This window comes from Artibeus jamaicensis, unplaced genomic scaffold (assembly GCF_021234435.1).
Source record: "Artibeus jamaicensis isolate MK-2021 breed Jamaican fruit bat unplaced genomic scaffold, CSHL_Jam_final contig_490, whole genome shotgun sequence".
Taxonomy (NCBI): domain Eukaryota; kingdom Metazoa; phylum Chordata; class Mammalia; order Chiroptera; family Phyllostomidae; genus Artibeus; species Artibeus jamaicensis.
The window spans coordinates 941,935-966,881 of NW_026521861.1; the positions used below are offsets into that span (position 1 = coordinate 941,935).

The 24,947-nt window shown below is 36.2% G+C and overlaps 1 protein-coding gene across 4 annotated transcripts in view; it reads left to right on the forward strand.

Moving 5' to 3' along the window:
• The window catches only part of SLF2 (SMC5-SMC6 complex localization factor 2), a 44,832-nt gene that overhangs the window by 10,908 nt on the left and 8,977 nt on the right, over positions 1-24,947 (forward strand). For 2 of the 4 annotated variants that reach the window (XM_037159397.2, XM_037159395.2), the window contains exons 5-17: positions 1,396-2,384; positions 3,357-3,427; positions 6,835-6,957; positions 7,339-7,506; positions 8,639-8,741; positions 13,364-13,439; positions 14,481-14,622; positions 16,374-16,476; positions 19,360-19,536; positions 21,009-21,106; positions 21,839-21,926; positions 23,427-23,558; positions 23,980-24,057. In XM_037159397.2, coding sequence (XP_037015292.2) covers positions 1,396-2,384; positions 3,357-3,427; positions 6,835-6,957; positions 7,339-7,506; positions 8,639-8,741; positions 13,364-13,439; positions 14,481-14,622; positions 16,374-16,476; positions 19,360-19,536; positions 21,009-21,106; positions 21,839-21,926; positions 23,427-23,558; positions 23,980-24,057 — 2,348 coding nt within the window. Of the gene's footprint in view, positions 1-1,395; positions 2,385-3,356; positions 3,428-6,834; positions 6,958-7,338; positions 7,507-8,638; positions 8,742-13,363; positions 13,440-13,505; positions 13,919-14,480; positions 14,623-16,373; positions 16,477-19,359; positions 19,537-21,008; positions 21,107-21,838; positions 21,927-23,426; positions 23,559-23,979; positions 24,058-24,947 lie in introns of those variants that run through there. The other 2 variants (XM_037159398.2, XM_037159399.2) reach the window with 2 other exon arrangements.

Here is a 24,947-nt window from a genome sequence, read left to right on the forward strand (position 1 = left end):
AATTAATTTTAAGAGTGAATTAATGAAACCACATTTTTAAACAAGAAAATTTTAAAAACTGGTTAACTCAAATTTTTGTGTTTATTAAAGTGCTTCTGGATGGAGCTGCTAACACAGCTTGTATTAGTTGTCTAGGGCTGCCATAACAATTGCCAAAACCTTGGTGGTTTAAAACAACAGAAGTTTATTACCTTATGGTTCTGGAAGCTAGAAATCCAAAATTAAGGTTATCAGCAGGGCCGTGGTTTCTCTAACAACTCTAAGGGAGGATCCTTAGAGTTGCCTCTTCCATGCCTCTTACAGCTTCTGGTGTTTGCTGACAATCCTTGCGACAATCCTTGGCGTTCCTTGACTTGTAGATGCATCAGTCCAATCATAGCACATTCCCCATGTGTATCTTTTTTTTTTTTTTTAAGATTTTATTTATTTATATTTAGAGGGGAAAGGAAGGAGAGAGGGAGAGAAACATCAATGTATGGTTGCGTCTCGTGTGTCCCCTGCTGGGAACTGGCCTGCAACCCAGGCATGTGCCCTGACTGGGAATCGAACCGCGATCCTTTGGTTCGCAGGCCGGAGCTAAATCCACTGAGCTACACCAGTTAGGGCCCCATGTGTATCTTCACATCACCCTCCATCTCCATGTATGTCTTCATGTCCAAATTTCTCTTTTTACAAGGACACTAGTCATACTGAATTAGGATCTGCTTTAATGGCCTCATTTTAATTTGATTACCTGTTGTAAGAAACACTATTTCTAATGAACATCACATTCTGAGGTTCTGGGAGTTAGGATTTGACATACCACTTTGAGAACCACAATTTAACCCATAATGTAGCTGAAGACTAGGGGGATGCATGGGAAAGGATAAACAATTAAGTACTAGGGGAAAAACTTGGATAAATTTTTTTCACTGAGAAATTAAAATGTGTCTGCCTTCAACTAGTTACCATATATGTGTTTTAAGGTAATATAAATTTAGGTATAGAAGTGTTACATTTCTGGGACCATGTAGTCCTTGGTCTAAGAAAGAGCGTGTGTGCACTTGGAGGCAAAGTGCCTTTGGAATTTCCTTTCCTTGATATAGATATGTAGTTTTTTATATTTGGGGGTGGGGGTTACACCTTTAATTTTATTTAGGTAGTAAATTTAATAGTTCTGGAATGAAAATCAGCATTTGTCATTGGCTTTAAATTTCTTCAACTGACCAATATTTATCAGTTAAAAAAATAAGTGGTAGTATTAACTCTTTTCCCAAATTCCATATGTGATGAATAATCTCAGCCTAAACTTTTAGAATTTAAACATTTTGTCAGAGCATTCTAGACATTAATTGAATAAATCTAATTAAGATAGGAAAATATATTTTTACTAATTTGGCAAAAATTAAATTTTAGCAGGCTCCAAGCAGAATAAATTTCCTGACAAAAGAAAAAGGAATTCTGCGGACTCAGACCTGAAAAGCACAAGAGACTCTATAATGCCAAAAGCTAAAGAGTCTTTCCTTGAGAAGCGTCCTGATGGAGCACATCAGAGAGAGAAATTTATAAAACACATTGCACTGAAGACACCTGGTGATGTACTGCGCTTGGAAGACATATCCAAGGAACCGAATGAAGAAGCAGATTGTTCCTCTGCAGGCTTGGCACCTTCAAATTCTGGCCACCATTCTTCCAGGAATAGTGACCAAGTCCATGTGGCAAGTACCAAAGAGACTAAGATGCAGAAACCTCACTTATCTTTACCTCAGGAAAAGTCTACAGTTAAAAAATCTAGCAACCTTCAGAAAAATAAAACTGCTAGCACTGTGGCATCGAAGGAGACAAAACTTCTACCTTTACTTTCCCATGTTCCAAGTGCTGGTTCCTCTCGGGTACCATTAAATTCTAAAAATTGCACTCTTTCTGTTCCTAAAAAAGATAAAGAGCGGTCCTCATCTAAAGAATGTTCTGGGCACTCTGCAGAGTTCTCCAAACACAAGGAACACAAAGCAAAGACTAATAAGGCTGATTCTAATGTACCTTCAGGGAAAATTTCTGGGGGATCTTTGCATTCAGAAAATGGCACTCCTACAAAGTCTCCCCCAGCTGCTTTGGAAGTTGTGCCATGTATCCCAAGTCCTACAGCACCTTCAGATAAAACCCCTTCAGAAAAAGAGAGTTCAGGAAATTCCAATGCAGGTAGCAATGCACTGAAAAGAAAACTAAGGGGTGATTTTGATAGTGATGAAGAAAGTTTAGGTTACAACCTAGACAGTGATGAGGAAGAGGAAACATTAAAACCACTGGAAGAAATAATGCCTTGGAACTTCAATCAGACTCCTGCATCTACAGGAAAGCCTCCTGTTCCTTCGAAGGGGCTTGGATCTCAGTCATCAGACTATACAGTAAGTAGTTCTATAACATTTACCTTTACTTGAAGAGGGAAAGACGGACTGATTAGTGAAAGGAATAGAATGTTAGAACTTACTTTAAAATCTAGTATTTGTTATGACTCATAATTGGTCTGCAACTGGTACAGTTTTTGTTTAATTAATGGGTTTCCCCTCTCTTTAGTATTATTACTGTAAATCAGTGGTCTCCAAACTTTTTTGATCACACACACTTCTATTAGTAAAAAAAAATTTTGAGCATGCACCCCAATATATTTGTATACTTATAGATGAATACATGTATCACTATGTACTTTCTAAAGAATATGCAAAAACAATTTAAAGGAAGAAGAAAAAAGTATTTTCCTATAGAATTTATGTAGAAGTTACTATAGACTAAGTTCTACAGAGTTTCTATAGAAGTTCCATATAAATAGAAGTTCTATTATTTTCTTTCTGCACCCCAATGGATCACCTTGCACACCCTCTGCTTTGGAGACCACTGCTGTAAATGAAGGTAGAGTGTAGAATGTTGTTAATTGTGGTGTGCAATTTTATTTATAAAGTGCTTCATTCTATCTTGGGAATAAGCTGAATTAAATTCTAATATGTCTGTAAAATTTGGTGGGGAAGGTGTTAATGTTCATGGTAACACCTAAAAATTAATAGTTTAATTCCACTAAAATAGAATTTAAAAATAAACACAGGGTAGCCATGGAACCCTCGGGTGTTTACAGTCAGTTTCTAAGACTGGCAGGGTTTTTTATAAGTAGTGCCTTTTCTTATAGATGGTAAAATCAAATTGCCTGTAGTATAAAATACTAGATTTAAAGCATGATGGTGAAAATTCTTTTTTAAGAAAGGTATCCTTCTGGCCCAGGTTATTGAAATAGAAAATATTACTTAGTATTCTGAGTAACTTAAAACATCCCAGTTCTTTTACTAAGATATGTTATAAAGTATTCCTAAATTTTCTTTTTGTTTTAGGAACATGTTCATAGTGGAACTTACACAAATACTCTAGAGCGTCTAGTGAAGGAAATGGAAGACACACAAAGGTTAGTTAGTATTATGACTACCTGGCTAAATTTAAATATGGTTTTAGAAATAAGATATTCTTGTTCATAGGCTGGATCAGGGGTTCCAGGTTTTTATGGTATACTGTATTAATAATATACATTTTTGTCTGCTTATAACAACTAGTATCTAACTCAGGGGTGTCAAACTCATTTTCACCAGGGGCCACATCAGCCTCATGGTTGCCTTCAAAGGACCAAATGTAATTTTAGGACTGTATAAATGTAACTACTCCTTAACTAGGTGTAAGGAGCTCGGCGCTGCCTCCAGGTAGGAACAAGGTCCTGGGCCAGATAAAACAAGGTGTGGAGGGCCACATTTGGCCTGCAGGCCTTGTGTTTGTCACCTGTGATCTGATAGCTGAAATTCCTGATCAAAAGCCTTAGTAGAATTTTTGGGTTTTTATTATGATAAAATAGATATAAAATTTAGCATTTTAATCACTTTTAAATGTATGGTTCACTGGCACTAAGTACGTTTACATTGTTGTGCAACCATCACTTCCATCTAGCTCCAGAACATTTTTTTTCATCCTCCCTTACTGAAATTTCATATCCATTAACCTATAACTCCCCATTCTCCCCTCTTCTCCCATCCCTGGTACAACAGTCATTCTATCAGTGCTTTCTATATAAAATTGACTATTCTGGATACCTTATGTAAATGGGATTATAAGCATTTGTCCTTTTGTGATTGACTTATTTCACTTAGCATGTCTTCAGGGTTCATCCATGTAATAGCATGTGTCAGAATCCCCTTTTTAAGGCTGAATAATAGTCTATCATATATAGACACCACATTTTGTTTATTCATCATTGGATACTTGAGTTGCTTCTACTTTCTGGCTATTGTAAATATTGCTGTTATGATCATGGCTGTACAAATATGCCTTCAAGTATCCACTTTCAATTTGGGATATATACCCAGAAGTGCAGTTGCTGGATCATATGGTAATTCTGTGCATCATTTTTTGAGGGACTGCCATATGGTTTAACATAGTGGCTACACCATTGTGCATTTCCACTAGCAGTACACAAGGGTACCAGTTTCTCCATGTCCTTAGCAAGATTTGGTATTTTTGTTATTTTTGATATTAACTATCCTAAGGAGTATGAAGTGGTTTTGATTTGCATTTCGCCAATGATGTTGAGCACCTTCTTATGTTCTTATTGGCATTTGTATAGCTTATCTGGAGAAATGTCTATTCAAGGTCCTTTGCTGATTTTTTAAATTAGGTTGTCTGGGGTTTTGTGTTAGCATGGGTACAGTTTTTTTTTTTACATGTTCATATGCCTGCTTAGTCCCAAGTTTTGACACCAGCATAACCAGGCATGTTATTTCCACATTAAGCTGCCATATTTTTAGGACTATCAGACACACCGAACCATAAGAAGCACCTAGGTTTTAGAGGAGAAAAATAGGAAAAAACTTTTTGAAGCAAAAAAATGTGGTAAAATATTTAATAACCTGTGACCCCGCTCCACCACCACCCCCTCCCCACAGTGAGCCAGGTAAGCTACATTAGGACTGTAAGACTCACGCCCCTCTTCCCCCTTTAAATTTAGGGAAAGTGCATCTTATAGTCCAAAAAATACGGTACTCTTTTGAGTTATGAATGACACCTCAGACATTCACACACAGAGAAATAAAAAAGTTTGAGGGTCACAATGACCCTGATGAAATTTATGTAACTAGTTGCAAAATACTTTTGCTAATGAGACAGGAAAAATATATTCCTCATAGTTGAAGGAATATCCTTGAAACAGCCTAGAGACCTTTACTGAAATCTCAGCTGGCTTGAAGTTTTTGTATATGTGTCTTAAACTTGATTACTGAGCTAGATGCAGGATTTGCAGATCTTACTAGGTCAGAAGCATTTCCCTTTCTGAATATAATTAGGGAAATTATTTCTATTATAAAGTTCTTTAAATGTGTGAATTCATGTGATTTATGATATATCAAATATGGTGTTGCTTATTTAAAATCAAACATTGCACAGACCAAAGGCAGAGATGCTAGTTTGATTTGATAATTGACTGTTTCTTGTTGTAATAGAGCAGTACATTTACCTGTCATTTACTGTTGTATTACACTCATCTACTGTGGGGCTGGAGTTGGGGATAAGGACCTCAGTTAAAACAACTTAATCTTGGTGAGTTATGTAAGCAAAGAAGGACTCCAGAGCTAGACTCTGACTTTGAACCCCAGCTCCTCGCATTGTAAGCTTGAGTAAGTTAGTTTTTCTAATGTCTTTTTCCTCATGTATAAAATGAGTAATCATAAACTACCACATGGGGTTGTTGTGAGGGTTAAAAAAGTTAATATGTGAAGTTCTTAGTACACTCTATGTCACACAGCAAGTGCTTAGTAAGGGTTAGGTGTGACAGTAATGATGATAACAATGATGACTACTGTTGCTAGAAAGCCTAGTTAACAATATCAGGTTGTTGGTCTACTGGAAGTCAAATGAACATTAGATGCCTATCCAGGTGGCTCCGTTGGTTTGGAACATTGCCCAATATACCAGATGATTGTGGCTTCAATTCCTGGTCAGGGCACATACCTAGGTTGCGGGTTCCATCCCCATTCAGGGCACGTGCAGGAGGCAAACGATCAATGTTTCTCTTCCTCGCTCTCTCTTTCCCTTTCTCTAAAATCTATGAACATATCCTCAGATGAAAATTAAAAAAGAGAAAAATGAGCATGAGAGATTAAACATTAAACTAGTAATATTTATTTTTGCCATTTCCCTTCCCCTTTTCTAAAGATTTGGACATCATTCTTGAAGTCCTAGCTATAAAGTAACATTCAAGTTTTTTGTGTTATGGAATACTGTTCTTTTTCTTTATTTAATCCTCACACAAGGATATGTTTGTTTATTTGAGAGAGAAAGACATTGATTGGTTGCTTCTTGTATGCACCCCAGCTAGGGGGTCGAACTCACAACCTAGGTAGGTACTCTGACGAGAGGTTGAACCCACTACCTTTTGGTGCACAGGATGATGCTCCAACCAACTGAGAAAGCCAGCCAGGGCTATGATGGAATACTATTCTAATACCATACTGATAGCCGGGTAAAAGACTTAAGACCTAAGATAGATTTTTTGTGACTAATGATAATAGTATATCCTATAACATACGTTATGATGTACTTGAGAGACATGATTTGACCTAAAGTATAAACAAAGTTTGCTCTTAATTTTTATAATTATCTAGAGGGGGGGAAGGAAAGAGAGAAAATCATTCTCAATCCACTGAGCTACACCAGCCAGGGCTTATAACAGTATTCTTAATAAGAGTTTTTCTTGGTGCTATCTTTAGGCATAAACTAAAGATTGTTTTTATTTTTAGAGCCAACCATTTATTGTAATACTGTCTTAATTCTCAGGCTAGATGAACTGCAGAAGCAACTACAGGAAGACATAAGGCAGGGCCGAGGCATTAAATCCCCAATCAGAATTGGAGATCAAGACAGTACAGATGATGAAGATGGCCTCTTAGAAGAGCACAGGTACACCCTTTTTTCATGACGTATACCCTATTAAGTTTATATATTTTTAAATTTTGTTTTCATAAAATGGGCAGTTGATGGTTATTAGCGGATAATCCACGATGGGTTTCTAATCCATCTGTGATGGATTTGAAAGATAAACATTAAGGCCAAGTTAACATCATTTGTCTTTTCTCCTGGTTGTTTCTTTTCACACACATTTAGTGGCTTTGGACTGATGACTAGCAAAAAGTGTGAGGAGCAAAACACATGTTCTCATGTTAGAGTTCTAATCTGGGATTGACATAGGTCCTGAGAAAAGTTTGCTTTACACCCAAGTTTTAAGCATAATATTAGATACAAAATAACTGTTTGTTATTTAATGGCCTTTTCTAATTTCAGGGAATTTCTAAAGAAATTTTCAATTACAATTGATGCCATTCCTGATCATCATCCAGGTGAAGAAATATTTAATTTCTTCAATTCTGGAAAAATTTTCAATCAGTATACCTTGGATTTAAGAGACTCTGGTTTTATTGGACAAAGTGCTGTAGAGAAGCTTATTCTTAAGTAAGTAAAAAAGCATTTTACTTTTTCACATATAAAAATTAAGATTTTGACGGATGTAATCTTCTAAAAGGTTAATTTCTGCTATGACCAATTCAGTTTCTTAATCCTCTTTCTTACTACTATTGCCCTTTGTGCTATATTAATTAATTATAGAAAGCACTGTGAGATAGTTGTTTGGTACATCATATACCTATATTAGTTAGGATTAAGATCAGTATATAATAACAATGACTAAACAATGTCAAAATATCAGGGGCTTAAATAAGAAATATATTTCTTTCTTATGCAAAAGAATTTAGAGGTAGGAAGTCCAGGTCTGCTGTTTCACCATGTAATCTTTTTTCTCCACCATCCTTAGCACTTTGTTGCTTTAGTTGGTACTGGAGTTCCAGCTTTTATATTCAAGTTTCCAGGAATCTCACACAACATTTCTGCTTAGGGTTGGTTGTGTAGAACTTAGTCACCATGGCCATACCTACTACAAGGAAGGCTGTAGAGTGATTTTTTTTTTTTAAGAATTCGGGGGTTTTTGGTTTTCTTTTTTTTTTCCAATTTTCTTTTTAGACACAGGGGGAGACAGGGAGAGAAACATCAATGTGTGGTTGTCTCTCTTGAGCCCCCTGCTAGGGGCCTGGCCCACAACTGGGCATGTGCCCTGACTGGGAATTGAACCACCAATCCTTTGGTTTGAAGGCCGGCGCTCAATCCACTGAGCCACACCAGCCAGGGCATAGTGATTTTAATTTCAGGCAGCAAATGCAGCAAACATAGATATTGGGATAGGTAATTAGCAGTCTCTCACATTACTTCAGAGCTAATTTCTCTCAGTGCATGATATCTCAGGTCCAGAGAAATCACATTAATTCTGAGTTTTATTGAAGTACAGACCCCAGCTGACAAAAACAGACAGTGCCCTGAGACTTGACAGGCTCTCCTCCTTAGCATCACTGCCAGTAGACAGCTTTAGGCCCTTCATTGAATTTCTTTTATAAGTAACCCATCCTTATTGGGGTAGAATCCACCTAAGAATGGATTTTGGATGATTTGCTTGTTCATTTCCTAGATTATGTCAGAATGTGGTGGTAGAAGTTTCTTGTCAACAGTCACACTGATTCTACTTCATTTTTTTCAGATCAGGGAAGACAGATCAGATTTTTTTAACAACACAAGGCTTCCTTACCTCTGCTTATCACTATGTGCAGTGTCCTGTACCTGTGTTAAAGTGGCTGTTTCGGGTAAGAGAAATGTGTGGGGATTATGTTGCCTCCTCCTGTATTTCCCAGTCAAAAGCAAACGTAAAATATAATCTTATGTGTACATTACTAGAGAAAAATGCTAATATAGCACATCAAACCCATGATTTCAAATGGATACAAATGAGGCAAAAGAATCAATGTAGCTCTGACCAGTGTGGCTCAGTTGGGCATCGTCCCGCAAAGCAAAAGGTCATTGGTTTGGTTCCCAGTCAGGGCACATGCCTAGATTGCAGGTTTGGTCCTTGGTTTAGATACAAACCTTTGGATTGATGTTTCTCACATCAGTGTTTGTTTTTCTCTCTCTGTCTCTCTCTCTCTTTCTCCCTCTCTTCCCTTCTAAAGGTGAATAAGTAGAATCTTTTTTTTTTCTTTTTTTAAGGAAAAAAGAATAGGTTTATAGAAGTTTTTTTTGGTTTTTTTTTGTTTGTTTGTTTGTTTTGGTTTATAGAAGTTTTAAAGAAAATACTAATTCAGGTAGTGTGCAGGATAGTCAGTAATGTTAGTTGTACCTGAAACATTTCATCATGTTGGTAAGTCACTGTTACACTTAGTTTCAGAAGAGGTCTTCTAATGCTTACATACGTTGTAGGGGTTGCCCTTTCCCCCCTATTTTATGGAGGTGCCTGCATACATTTTTAGAATTTGACTTGTATACTGATATTTAACTGTTCATATCTATTTTTTAAGATTTTATTTGTTTATTTTAAGAGAGAGGGGAAGAGAAGGAGAAAGAGAGGGAGAGAAACATCAATATGGGGTTGCCTCTTGAGCACCCCCTACTGGGGACCTGGCTTGCAATCCAGGCATGTGCCCTGACTGGGAATCAAACCAGCCACCCTTTGATTTATAGGCCCACGCTCAATTCACTGAACTACATCAGCCAGGGCTATTCATATATTTTTTATGCAACTCTAATAGAATGTTTCTCCTCATTCATATTTAACTGTTAAATCTACTTAAAATAATTATCTTAATTTTTTATTATTTATATGGTATCTTTATAAATATCAGTGGTATCAGAGATTGTAACTATTATATGTGAAGTGAGAAGTGGGACAAACATCGAGTTTCTATTCTGGGTTTTAAGATAGCATTTCAAAGAATCTTATATTTGGCAAGAACTAGCTCTTCCAGTGTACCCTTTTATTTTTTTTATAAACCTGGCAATTCTGAGTGCCAGCTATGCCAGACGCTGGAGAGAAGAGCAATGAAAAAAAATCAGTGTCTCTGATCTCATGAATCCCACATTCTAGTACAGAAGAGACAGACAATAAATGTGTGCACATTTATACATATATTAGATGAGATGTTGTGCTATGAAGAAAAAGTAAGCTAAGGTAGATATAGAGAATATCAGGGTGGGAGAGAAAGTTTGCTTTATATATATGGTATTAGTAAGGCCTTACTGATAAGATTTGAGAAAAGACCTGAAGAAAGTGATGGAATGAGCTTTGCCACTGTGTGGGAGAAGAACATTTTAGGCAAAGAGAAATAACAGGTGGTGTAGGCTGTGGGGCAGGAGCATTTGCTTCCAGTGGCTGACTACTTGTAATTTTTTAACAGTCCTAATTAAGTAAAAAGTGGCCTCCCTACAGTTTTTAATCTAGTGATACTAATTATCTTTTCTATAGCTTCCCAGAATATGCCTCATCTCACTATAAAGACAGATTATTTTTATTTTTATTTATTGATTTTTAGAGAGAAGAAAGAAGAGAGAGAAACACCAGTTTGTTGTTCCACTTATTTATGCATTCATTGGTTGATTCTTGTATGTGCCCTGACTGGGGATTGAACCCACAACATTGGTGTACTAGGGACAACACTCTAACCAACTGAGCTATCTGACCAGGGCCCTTAAAAATAGTTATTTTTAAACAACTACCATGACCCTCATCTCTTCCCACACTAAACATTCTGTAGTCATTAAATTTCTAGTCTCTTTATTGACCATCCTTCTGATAGATCTTTAGCTTGCGTCATTCCTAAAGTGTTTTTCCCTCCCTACAAATGCTTCATAGGTCTTTCTTACCAGCAGTTTCTAGCAAGATTCTTAACCTATCTACTCCACCCACATATTTCTGTTTATTACGATTCAGAATTTCATTTGCTCTCATGACAGGGCTCATTATTCTCTAATACCTTTTCTTAAATTTACAAGTAAGACTTTGCAATCATCTGTATTAAGTTTCATCTTCTTGATGTGAGCCCATGATTATGACCTTTAAACCCCTAATGATGGCCTGGCTGGTGTAGCTCAGTGGTTTGAGTGCCAGCTTGTGAACCGAAAGGTTACCAGTTTCATTCCTAGTCAAGGGACACGCCTGGGTTGGGGCCAGGTCCCCAATTGGGGGCATGTGAGAGGCAACCAGTTTGTTTCTCTCACACATCAATGTTTCTCCTCCTCTCTCCCTTCCTTCTCCTCTCTCTAAAAATAAAATCTTTTTTAAAAAGCCCTAATGATGGCATTCAAGCATATCTTTGTGTAAACAGTTTACTTTTTATTGTATTTTTTCACTACCATTTATCCCCCTAATATATAACCCATTTGTTAAATTTTACATACTTTTCATATTTACTCTTTGAAAACCAAACTAATAATTACATGTTAAACACTTTCTCTTTTTAAAATACTTCGTCTCATTTCTCCTTTTCAATTCCAAATTTGTTTTTCATGATGGGGAGACCCACTTATAATTACTTTTTTGTATAAATGTCAAAATTGACTTTAATGCTATAGTCCTAATTAATATTTCATAAATTTAATTGTTAAAATGTTTTGCATCCTTGCGGTCTGAATGTAGTAGACCAGAAAGACAGGTTTTTGGGGGGGTTTTTTGGTTTGTTTTTGTCTTACCATTTTCAGAGGGAATTCACGTTTGATTGTGAGGAGTTCAAGTAAAATGGAAAGGGTATTAAAATTAAAAAGAAGGCTGAACTCTCAGTTCCCAGGGGCTGTTAGTGTTTTCTGGTTTGTTCTCTGTATATATAGATTGCAGTATAACAATATAAATAAAATATATGCTCTTTTATAACTTCATTTCAGATGGCAATAAATTATTGAGTATTTTTATCTCAGTATAGATGTTATCCTTTTTAATGGCTTTTATAGTATTCCTTTGTAGTGCTGTACCATGATTTATGTAACTCAGTCTTAATTGGTAGATATTTTATGTTGTATACACTTCTTTATACACTTATTTAATTATTTCCAGTTGCCCACCTCAGAATTCATCACCTCCACAACAAAATTGTTATTCAAAACTTGTCCAGTGTCCAACATGCCTTTGCATAGTGCTGCCCCCTAGTGGCAGAGTATTACAACACAAACATCATAGCAAAGATTTATTCACGTAGGATTATTTTGAAATGATACAAGCTGTTTGCCTGATTGAAGCCAGAGTTTGGGTTATTCCTTCTTATATTTTAGATTTAAGTGTATTATAATCCATGGCTCCAAAGCAAAAGAGAAAGAGATAGAAATAAACTATATTTTTCTCCATAAAACCACTTAAAAATTACTTTCAGTATGACTTTAAAAAAACATTTTTAAACTCAAGCTTTTATTCCCAAAGAATTATCATATAAAATTATATTAATTATGCCTCTGCATAATTTATATATTCCTGTGTAATTTATATATTCCTATGTAAAAAGGCTGACTAGGTCAAAGTACAAGGATAATAACTTTGCATAAATATTACCAAATTATTTTTTAAGATTTTATTTATTTTTTTATAGAGAGAGGGAGAAAGAGAGAAACATTGATGTGTGAGAGATACATCAACCAGTTGCCTCTTGCACTCTCCCTATTGAGGACCTGGCCTGCAACCCAGGCATGTGCCCTGACTGGGAATTGAACCAGCAGCCTTTTGGTTTACAGGTTGGTGCTCAGTCCACTGGGCCACATCAGCCAGGGCACCAAACTATTTTTTTAATTTTACTAAATTATACTCACACTGGGCATACTACCTCTTTCCTACTATACTTGTGAACACTGTGTTATCAATAGTCTCAATCTTCACCAATATCGAAGTCAACTAATGATGTCTTAATCACTTTTCTTTGTATTTCTTTGATTAGTGGTGATATTGAGCATCTTTTTACAAGTATATTGAAAGGGGGGGTAGTAGGGGGGAAATGGAGACAACTTTTGGCCTATGAAGTAATCAAGCTAGTAGCCTTTTCCTTTTTGATTTTGGGATTTCATGACATGGTATGAATTAGCAAAAAATTTTTATTGTTTCAAGTGTTATATTTGTCTTATTATAAATGGAATTGTAAAAACAAACATGTTAGAATGGAAAAGGCCCTGATTTCAGAATCAGACCTTGATTTAAATTCCAACTACTCATTTAATGTAATAAATGAGTAGTTGGATGTAATAAATGAGTATTTAATGTAATAAATGAGTATTTAATGTAATAAATGAGTAGTTGGGTCTGAGCCTGTTTGCTCCTATGTGTGATATGTGACCACTTCATAAGGTTATTATACATATTAAATGAAATGCCCATAAAATACCTGTGTATGTGCCTGGCAAATAGTAAATGCTCATGTTTCCTTTTTTCTCTCTCTCAATACTCTATCATTTATCTATTTAGATGATGTCAGTTCATACAGACTGTATTGTGTCCGTGCAGATTTTAAGTACATTGATGGAAATAACAATTAGAAATGGTGAGTATATAATGGTAGTTAGCAGTGTGAATTATTGGTTGCTATGTACATGGTATCTTTCATATTGCTAAAAATTAATATATTTGGGAATATAGGATAAATTATTTTTGTAATCTAAATTCTTTAATAATGAAATGAATCTCTGATCAAAAATGAGTATCTGCATTTTTCTAGTTGCATTGAGAAAAAGGGTATAAGATTTTGCAAGTGGCAGCCTTTACCTAATATTTACCAAGTCGTGGTTTACTGTTCTGGGTAAGTAGAAATAGTTGCAAGTGTATTTATTTAGTCAATTAATTTTAATTGGCTCTTGATGAGCAACAGTATTACACTGATTTTGCACTGAGGAGATTGAAAGTGTCCACTGCAAAATTATAACAGTTGCTTTCTCTCCTTTGAAATCCCTTATAGTGAAAAAAGCATCGTGATCTAGCTGTCTTAGTTGTTTTGACGATTGGAAGAAATAGACACTGGAGATGGTAAAATCTTCCTGTGTTTATTAACAGTAGTTGATACTTTATGATTGTTATTTCCAATTTTTTCAAAATGTGTTTCTTCCTCCTGAGTCACACCCTTTTATCCATCACTCTCAGATTATTTTGTTCCTAAATGTCAGTTCTTTCATATTTATTTGCAAATTTGTGATTTATATTATAATCATTCTAAATAACTATATTGTTAACATACCAATACCAGCTGTCATTTCTATAAAATGATTATAATCATGTTTCAGATGCAGGCTATCACCTTGCAACTATGGGTTTGTGAACTCAGAAGTTGAGATAAAATATTTTCTTCTGCCCTGGCTTGTGTGGCTCAGTGGGTCGAGTCCTGGCCTGCGAACCGAAAGGTCTCCAGTTTGATTCCCAGTCAGGGCCCATGCCCAGGTTGCTGGCCAGGTCCCCAGTAGGGGGCACAAGAGAGGCCAGGCCACACATTGATGTTTTTCTCACTCTCTTTCCCTTCCCCTCTCTTTCCCTTCCCCTCTCTCTAAAAACAAATAAATACAATTTTTTAAAAAATGTTTCTTCTATTAACCAGATACCTTCAGTGATTCACCAGTTTGGCCCTGGATCCCATCATTGTCTGACATAGCAGCTGTGTTTTTCAATATGGGGATTGACTTTAGATTTTTGTTTCCTTTGGAGAATCTTCAGCCTGACTTTAATGAAGACAATCTAGTGTAAGTTTTCTTTTCATAGTTAATGCCAAAGATACTCTTTTAAACAATTTTTATATAAAAACAGTTAATATTAACTACTTTCTGTTTTGCTCTCTCTTTGTTCTAAACAAATTGATCTGCTTGCTGTTTCTCCCCATTAGACATTGTTGCATTGGCTGTTCCTCATGCTGATTCCTCATCCCCATTCTTAGTGTTTACATGCCAGAATGTTACCTGTTTCACTTATTGAAACATTATCTACAAGAACAAAAGCTAGTCCATGTATTGGGGACATTAGTAATAATCATCAAAGGGCATAATATATATATTACTTCATTTAATAGTCACTGCAGCTATTAGATAGTATTTTCATTCCCATTTTACTGGCAAGTCAGGTATAGGAAGGTGAGTCAGGAAGAAAAAGCTATTAAGTAAATTGCCTGGGGTTGTTCTGCTAGGAAGGGACACAAGACTACCAGGCAGACATTTAAACAATAAAGTTTTTCACATTTTGAAGTATCTGCATGATATACATTAAGTAAAAAGAAAGATGTACACAACAGTATATAGTATGCTACCATTTGTATTTAAATAAAGGTGTGTGGAGGAGGGGAATATTTGTATTTGTATATACATAAAACATGGAATGAAGGACTAAACCTAGTAGTGATTGTGGGGAGGGGAAGTGAATGGCTGAAGGTCTAGATTGGGAGAACAGTTCTTCACAGCATACTGTACCTTGATATATCTTGACTTTTTAACCACATGAAAGTATTTATTTAAGAAGTTACCCATAAAGGCCCTAACCAGGTAGCTCAGTTAGTTAAGAACATCATCCCAATATGCCAAGGTTGCATGTTCAATCCCAGGTCAGGGCATATACAAGAATCAACCTATGAATGCATAAATAAGTAAAAGAAGTTAAACTCTCTCTCTCCCCCTCTCCCCACCTCAAATCAATAAATTTTTTTAAAGATTTTGTTTTAGAATTAAAGTTCCCTGGCTGGTGTGCCTCAGTGGATTGAGTGCCAGCCTGCAAACCCAAAGAGTTACCAATTCAGTTCCCAGTCAGGGCACATGCCTGGGTTGCAGGCCGGGTCCCTAGTAGGGAGTGCGTAAGAAGGAACCACACACTGACATTTCTCTCCCTCTCCTTCTCTCTCTCTTCCCTTCTATAAACAAACAAACAAACAAATAAATAAACCAAAAATAAATAAAACCCTTTTTTAAAGAAGTTAAACATGAAAATATTATCTAGTTTATGAAGGCCAAGTTCATGTGTCTCCTCTTTCATGAACCTTCACATACCTCAATCAAAATTGAGGTACTTAGAATTGTTTCTTCATATTCCTGTGGTGGTTTCTTTAGGCTGCTCAAGAGGCCTTTAAATATTATGTATTCTTTGTAGTCAAAGCCCCCTTTTACCATAGCTCTCTGACACCAGGAGCATTGAGGATAGTTCCTTATAAGAAGTATTTGTTCAAGGAAAAACTAATGCATAGAAATAGAGATCAAAATAGTATTTACCTGGAGTGAGAGATAGTGGGAAGGCTTCCATTTGGCGTGAAGGAACTTTTAGGGGTAATGAAAATACTCTATTTTTTTAATTCATATGGTAGTTATTCTATACATATTTATCAAAACTTAAAATGGATATACTTCTTTTATTGTATGTAAATTACACCTCAGTAAAATATACATTTTTGTTCATTATTTCTTAAAATAATAATATTGTGCCTAATTTCATGTTTTTTTTATTTACTTTTCAATAGTTCTGAGACACAGATGACATTGGGGGGGAATGGAAGTGAGGATTCATCTTGTAAGCCAATTTTTTCAACTCTTCCTGAAACCAACATTTTAAATGTGGTTAAGGTAGGAAGAAACTTTTTTTTTTTAAGATTTTATTTATTTATCTTTAGAGGGGAAGGGAAGGAGAAAGGGAGAGAAATATCAATGTATGGTTGCCTCTCGTGCGTCCCCTGCTGGGAACTGGCCTGCAACTCAGCCATGTGCCCTGCCTGAATGGGAATCGAACCACGATCCTCTGGTTCACAGGCCCCTGCTCAATCCACTGAGCTACACCAGCCAGTAGAAACTCTTTTTTATGTCTTTAGCTCAGAGCCGGAACTATTTAGTTTTGTGTTTAATGGTTTTAAAATAAAACCACTAGTGTTTTACTATGTGATTACCAGTCTCTGAAATTTCTTAACAATAATCTTGTTTTAAAGATTATGTTTAGCCCTGACTGGTGTGGCTCAGTGGATTGAATGTGTGCCAACCTCTAAACCAAAGGGTTGTTGCTTCTATCCCAGTCAGGGCACACGCCTGGGTTTCAGACCAGGTCGTCATTGTGGGCCACATGAGAGGCAACCACACACTGATGTTTCTCTCCCTCTTTTTCTCCCTCCCGTCCCCTCTCCCTAAAAATAAATAAATAATCTTCAAGAAAATTAAAATAAAGGTTATGTTTACTGTTTTTATTTTTGTTTTAGTATTAGGAGTAAAAGATCTTTAGATCAGAGTATATATTTAAAATAGTTGTAGGAATATTTTACAAAGAAGCTTTTTGAAACTAATATTTTTCAAGCCAATAATTTTTTAGCATTAATATGTATGAAAAAATATTACAGTACAACTCAGTGACTAAGAATAACTGTTAAAACATTTTTAGTGGCTAGATCAAATTAATGATATTGAGCTGTTAGGAAGAAAATCTTGAGAGTCTTCCAGCCAAGGTAGAGGCGTAGGTAGACACACTGTGCCTCCTTGCACAACCAAAAGGACAACAACAAACTTAAAAGCAAAAAACAACCAGAACTGACAAAAAATTGAACTGTATGGAAGTCCAACAGCCAAGGGGTTAAAGAAGAAATATTCATCCAAACCAGCAGGAGAGGCGGAGACAGGTAGCTGGGCAGAGAAGAATTGTGGCAAGGCAGCAGCTGGCAGAACAAGCGGTCCCACGTTGTCGTGCAGGTAAACTGGAAGGAACAACTGGGGAGCGAGACAGACCTCTCAACCCAGAGTTTCAGTGCGGGGAAATAAGCCTCAAACCTCTGATTGAAAACACCTGTGAGGGTTGAGGTGGCAGTGGGAGAAACTCCCAGCCTCACAGGAAAATTTGTTGCAGAGATGCACAGCGTCCTAGAATATATACAAACCCATTCACCTGCAAATCAGCACCAGAAGGACTTCCTGATTTGATTGTGGGTAGCAGAGGAAGTTACTAAAAACTGGCAGGAGCAAAGCAAGTGGCACTGTTCTCCCTCAGACCCCTCCCCCATGTACAGTGTCACAGCCCAGCCACATGGGTTGCCCTGCCCTGGGAAACACTTAAGGCTCTGCCCCTTACTACGTAACAGGCATGCCGAGAAAAAAAAATGGCCCAAGTTGAAAGCTGCAGAAAAAATACAACTAAGCAACGAAGAGATAGCCAACCTATAAGATACACAGTCCAAAACACTGGTGATCAGGACGCTCACAGAATTTGGTTGAATATGGTCACAAATTTAAGGTGAAAAAAATGAAAGCTATGCTAAGTGAAATAAAGGAAAATGTACAGGGAACCAACAGTGACAGGAAGGAAACTGGGACTTGAATCAATAGGGTGGACCAGAAGGACAAAAGAAACATTCAACCAGAACAGAATGAAGAAACAAGAATTCAAAAATATAAGGAGAGGCTTAGGAACCTCTAGAATATCTTTAATAATGTTCCAACATCCAAATCATAGGGGTTCCAGAAGGAGAGGAGGAAGAGCAAGAAATTGAAAACTTACTGGAACAAATAATGGAGAGGTTCCCAATCTGGAAAAGGAAATAGACTTGCAGGAAATCCAGGAAGCTCAGAGTCCCAAAGAAGTTGGACCCAAGGAGGACCACACCAAGGCACATCATAATTACATGAGCTAAGATTAAAGAGAAGGAGAGAATCTCAAAAGCAGCAAGAGAAAAGGAGACAGTTACCTACAAAGGAGTACACATAAGACTGTCAGCTGGTTTCTCAAAAGAGACCTTACAGGCAAGAAGGAGCTGGAAAGAAGTATTCCAAGTCATGAAAGGCAAGGACCTACATCCAAGATTGCTCTATCCAGCAAAGCTTTCATTTAGAGTGGAAGGGCAGATAAAGTGTTTCTCAGATAAGGTCAAGTTAAAAGAGTTCATCATCACCAAGCCCTTATTATATGAAATGTCGAAGGGACTTATCGAAGAAAAAGAATATATAAAAATATGAACAGTAAAATGACAACCAACTCATAGTTACTTACAACCACATCTAAAACAAAAACAAAGCAAACAACTAAAACAGAAACGGAATCACAGAAATGGAGATCACAGGGAAAGTTATCAGAGTGGAGGGGAAGAGAGGGAAAGGTACAGAGAATAAGTAGCATAAATGGTAGGTAGAAAATAGGGGTAGGTTAAGAATCGTATAGGAAATGTAGAAGCCAAAGAACTGCCACAGACATGAACTAAAGGAGGGGAAATGTGGGTGGGAGGACGTGTGCTGGGTGGAGGGGGAGAAAGAAGGGGAAATGGGACACCTGTAATACCATAATCAAAATACTAAAAGAAGAAAGTCTTGAAAATGAAAACTAGAATAACATGCTTATTTGATGAGTATCTTTTGCCTTTTTCTAGATGATTTATGTTTCTTACATAATTTTCCTTTGCATTTTTCATTTAACAGTTTGTATTTTAAACTCTTCAAATAAAATATATTTCAGGTTGCTTTGTCTCTGCATTTGTGTCAAAGTTTCTAGGCTTATGTACATCTATACATCCAGAAGGGTACCAGGATCGTGAAATAATGTTGCTGATTTTAATGTTGTTTAAAATGAGTTTGGAAAAACAGCTGAAGCAGATTCCTCTAGTGGACTTTCAAAGTCTCCTGATAAACCTGATGAAAAACATCAGAGATTGGAACACAAAGGTAAATATTACTTAAAACTTTAGTATTGGTTTCTTAATATAGCATTACAGTTTGACTTTCATAGTGCATGCAAGACAGTTTCTAAGCTCAACTAAGATCTTCGGGCCCTGACTGGTGTAGCTCAGTGGATTGAGCAGGGGCCTACGAACCAGAGGATCGTGGTTCGATTCCCAGTCAGGGCACATGCCTGGGCTGCACGTCAGTTCTCAGCAGGGGACGCACGAGAAGCAACCATACATTGATATTTCTCTCCCTCTCTCCTTCCCTTCCCCTCTAAGGATAAATAAATAAAATCTTAAAAAAAAAAAAAAAAGATCTTCGGCAGATGAAAAGTAAACTGAGGGAAAGAGTGTCTTTGCTGGAACTATTTAAATTCATTAAGATAGAATCTTCTCTAAAACTACAACCATTTATTCCACACACACAAAAAATTATTTATTGGAGAGTTATTGTGGGCCAAGCATTAATGTAGAGGCTAGAAATACATCTGGGGAAAAAAGGCCTTATCCTCATCGCAATTTTACCCTAGTCAGGGGGTTATATAATGAAGTAAATATAAATTATAATATTATGTCAAGTATAATAAGGCTAGAAATAAAAAATAAAACAGGGCATGGGTAAGGAGAGTAGCAAGGCAAAGGATGCTCTAGTTCATATGAGGATCTACAGCCATACCACCCTGAACACTCCCGATCTCAAGTGAGGCAATCAAGGAAGGCCTTTCTCAAGTGACCTTTGAACAGGGACCTAAAAGAAATGATGGAGCACGTCACACATGCAAGAATTTAAGTTGAACTTCTGCAACCATATCGAGGCTAAACATGTATATTTTTTTTTAGATTTGCTTTTCCTCCTCTTCCCTCCTTTTTTAAAATTTTTAAGTTATATTTTTCAACCTTTTTTAGAAAAAATTCAAATAACAGCAAAAATAGAGGAAAGACTGTAATGAACCCCTACCTACCTATCACTCAGCTTCATAATTATCAAGACATAATCTGTTACCCTCATCCCATACCTCTTTCCTCTACTCAGAGGTTATTTTGAAGCAATTCTGTTAGACTTTAAATACTGGAATAGCTAAAGATCCTTAAAATGTGAAAAATCTCAGGCCCAGGAAGACACATGGTCTTGTGCAGCTCTCATTATACACCTTTGGAAACTGGTATTTGTATTTAAGCCACTTTATTCTTCCTAGAAGGAGTATTAATATTTAAGTATATATAGATGTAGCACAAAACATGAAAGCCAAGTGAAATTCTGATAAATATACCTGTTCAGTCTGTTCTAGAGTTTAAAATAAAATTGAGTCTGTACACCGTGTATGTTTTAATAGGTACTAGAATCCATGCTGTTTCTGAAAATAAGTGTTCTTTTCATAAGAATGCTCTCATGGCAAGATCATTGTGGATCATCTGTTGGATGTTTGATTTCACTCACCTGTCTGAAAAATCTTACTTGTTTTTTGTTTTCAGGTGCCTGAACTCTGTCTGGCCATAAATGAACTCTCCAGTCATCCCCACAACCTTCTGTGGTTGGTACAGCTAGTCCCTAACTGGACATCACGTGGAAGGTATTGAAAAGTGAGAATTAAACATTAAGAAAAATATACAATGTTTACATTAATTAAATGCTTTTGGTTCCTTTATTTCCTTTCATCACTCCTTGAGTGTTAGATTAGTCTTTTATTTCATATTCAGCTGTGGGAAAAGACACTGACAGCCTGATTCTGATGCTTAATTCAGATCATTTTATATTCTTGATTTTTAATTTTATCTAATAACTTAATCTAGATGGCATATGCCATAAAAATAACTAAGTTGGGTTTTGGGGGGGGGGTTTTTTGTAAAAAGAAATTATGGCAGTAAAATACATTTTCTAGCAATAAATCAGTATGATCAAAGATAAATGCTTTCAACAATTTGCCTGAACCTCACAGCAACTCTTTACATGAAAATTTTACTATTCTAGTATAGGAAATGGCGAAGCCAAAAAACTTATATGTATGACCCACAGGCATGAACTAAGTGGGGGTAATGCTGGTGGGAAGGGGGCTGCAAGGCAGACAGGAATAAAGGAGAGGGAAAAAATGGGACAGTCATAATAGCGTAATCAATAAAATATATATTTTAAAAAGCGAAAAGGAAATTTTACTCTTCTGTTAAACCTTATATATTTATGTACAGCCATCTCTTAGAACATTAGCTATATTTTCAACTAGCAGGACTAGAAGAACTCTTTTTGGCTCATTCATCTGCTTCTCAAGCAAAGTTGATTAAAATACATTCTAATATTCTAATTCCAGGCAACTGAGACAGTGCCTCAGCCTAGTGATTATTTCAAAGCTTTTGGATGAGAAACATGAAGATATCCCTAACACCAGTAATCTGCAGGTATATATAAATGTTTTTAGTTTCTTTTAATAAATGGAAGAGGTAGTCAGGTTAGGGAAATTGATGGATTCTGAGTCAGAAGTCCTGAGGTTAGATCATGACTCTCAGACATAATACTATTCATGTAATCTTTAGAATGATACTGAACTAATGATATTCAGTTACTTCATTTATGAAATAGAGATGGTATCACACATCCTCTACCATCTCCCAAGGATTGGTATGGACATTTAGATGAACTAATGTATAAAAATGGGAACTCATAATATGCTAAATGTGACATCATTTATAAAATTAGTTCACATTATCAAGATTCGCAATTTTATCACAAGATAAGAGCACCTGGTCAGTTGGTTAGGCATCATCCTGCAAAGCTGAAGATCATCAGTTTGATTCCCGGTCCGGGTACATGCCCAGGTTGCAGGTTTGTTCCCTATTCAGGGCATGAGGCAACCAATCAAAGTTTCTGTCTCACTGATGTTTCTCTCCCTCTCAGTAAATCAGTATGATCAGAGAAGAGGAGAAACTCTCCCTTCTCTCTCCAGAATCAATAAAAGAAAAACATTTTTAAAAGATTAGAAATTACAAAACTATTGTACATTAATAGCATCTTCTGCCTGTTTTAATATTAAATAGTCTTTATATTGTATAGCCTAAAATGCAGTTGCCATTCAGTACTTGTCCAGTAGTAAATATATCAGGTATATATATGAGTGTGTATAAACATGTGCTATGCAAGTGCCACTCCAAGAAGTTCTGAAGGCTTTTTTCAAACATTAATAGCACTAATGGGGCTATTTATAGTTGCATTTGGAAACTTGACATAGAATGTAATCTACATGTAGTATTCTTGTTTGAATTGGGGTTTAGTACAAGATACTCAGCTAGGGATTTTTAAAAAATGAATTGGAGACTCTGTTCTTGAAAACATAACCTAGTGGTTGAAACAAAGTAAATCATCCATTGTGGTACCATGTAGTAAGAGCAGTGATAAAAGTATGCACGAGGTGCTGTGGGACAGAGATTGAAAGAGACAGCTGGTTTCTGCATTAGTGGAGTTGAGATAGATTTGATGCCAGATTAATGGGGACCCACTACTGAGTCACCAGGCTCATTATCAAATAGCTCTCAATCCTTTCAGTGATGTTTACTACCATCGAAAGAGTATTCTTTTCAGAATTCAATGACTTCTATTCACAGGGAGATTGCTGACTTCCAAATAATTTCAAAGAAAAAGCACTCTCTTTGACCTCTATTATAATGCCATTTGGTCTCGTCCTTAAGCTTTTATCCTCAATTACAAGTACTAAATGTTTAAAATCCCTTTTAAGCAATTGAAGACTTTGAAGTAAAGGAGAAATGAGTATCACTGGCCTATAAGGAAAGCTACAAAGGGGCAAAATTAGAGAAGGCAAAAGGAACAGAGAACACACTGAAGAAAAGTGGCCTAAAAAGAACAACTGTATTGCTTGGTATTATTCAATGTCTTTCTTTTGGTAGATATCAGTCTTATATCGTTATCTTGTGCAAATGAAGCCTTCTGATTTGTTGAAGAAAATGGTCTTGAAGAAAAGAGCTGAACAACCAAATGGCACCATTGATGACAGTCTTCATTTGGAACTTGAAAAGCAGGTACCCAAAGCTAGGTCATCTCAAAAGAGTGTGTAAGAGCATAACTGATGCCACCTTTCTCATCAGCTGCTATTATAGTATAGGCATTTAGAGGCAATTATAAAGTTCATGTTTTTTTAATTGCTATCATAAAATTCTTTAGTAAACTTAAGAGTTGAAATTTGAGGTAAAAAGATTGTTATTGGTAATTTAATACTGGGAGTATATTTTTGTAGCCCTTTCTTTGAGCAGTCATGAGGTAAAAGAAGTGATCCTTGAGTTAGAAATCCAAAAGCCTAGGTTAAATGCATGTCTTTTCGTACTTATTAACTTGGTTAACTTTAGCAAACCCTTAATCCTTCCTGGGCTTTCCTGGTATATACTAGGATAATGTCTATGCTAGTTAATTTCATGGGTGTTCATTTTACTTGTTTCTCAATAGGCATATTACCTGACCTACATTCTTCTTCATTTAGTTGGTGAAGTTAGTTGTTCTCATTCTTTTTCTTCTGGACAACGGGTAAGTAGTTTTTAGTGGTTTTTGTTTTTAGTATCACTATTGATGGAATGAATGAACATTCTTTTTTAATTCTATTAAATTTATTGAGTGACATTGGTTAACAAGTGTGTGTCACAGAAGTTTTAAGTGTACAGTTCTATAACACATCATCTGCATATTGCATTGTGTGTTCACCCACCCAAAGTCAAGTCTCCTCCTCTCACCATGTATTTGACCCTCTTTACCTTCTTCTACCTCCTTCTACCTTCCTCCCCCTCTGGTAGCCACCATACTGTTGTCTGTGTCTGTATGAGTTTTTTGTTTTGTTTATTTATTTGTTGCTTTTTGTTTTATATCTCATATGAATGAAATAATATGGTTCTTGTCTTTTTCTGTCTAACTTACTTCACTTGGCATATACTCTCAAGATCTATCTGTGTTGTCACAAATAGCAGTATTTCATCTTTTCTTATGGCCAAGTAGTATTTCACTGTGTATATGTACCAGATTTAGGATGCTTAGGTTGTCCCCATGTCTTGATCTCTGTGAATAATGCTTCAGTGTATTAGGGCTGCATATATCTTTACAAGTATATGTTCTCAGATATTTCGGGTAGATGCCAAAAAGAGGGATTGCTTGGTCATATGGTAACTCTATTTTGACTTTTTGAGGAACCTCCATACTGTTTTCCACAGTGTCTGAACTAATTTATGAACATTCTTTATATAGGGGAAAATTTAATAAAAGTTAACTTTGAATTTGTTATACAGCAGCAATTTTCAACCTTTTTTATCTCATGGCACACATAAACTAACTAAAATTCTGTGGCATATCAAAAAACATATTTTTTGCCAATCTGGCAAAAAAAGAAATGTACAGTTTTGATTCATTCACATAGGACAGCTGTTGTG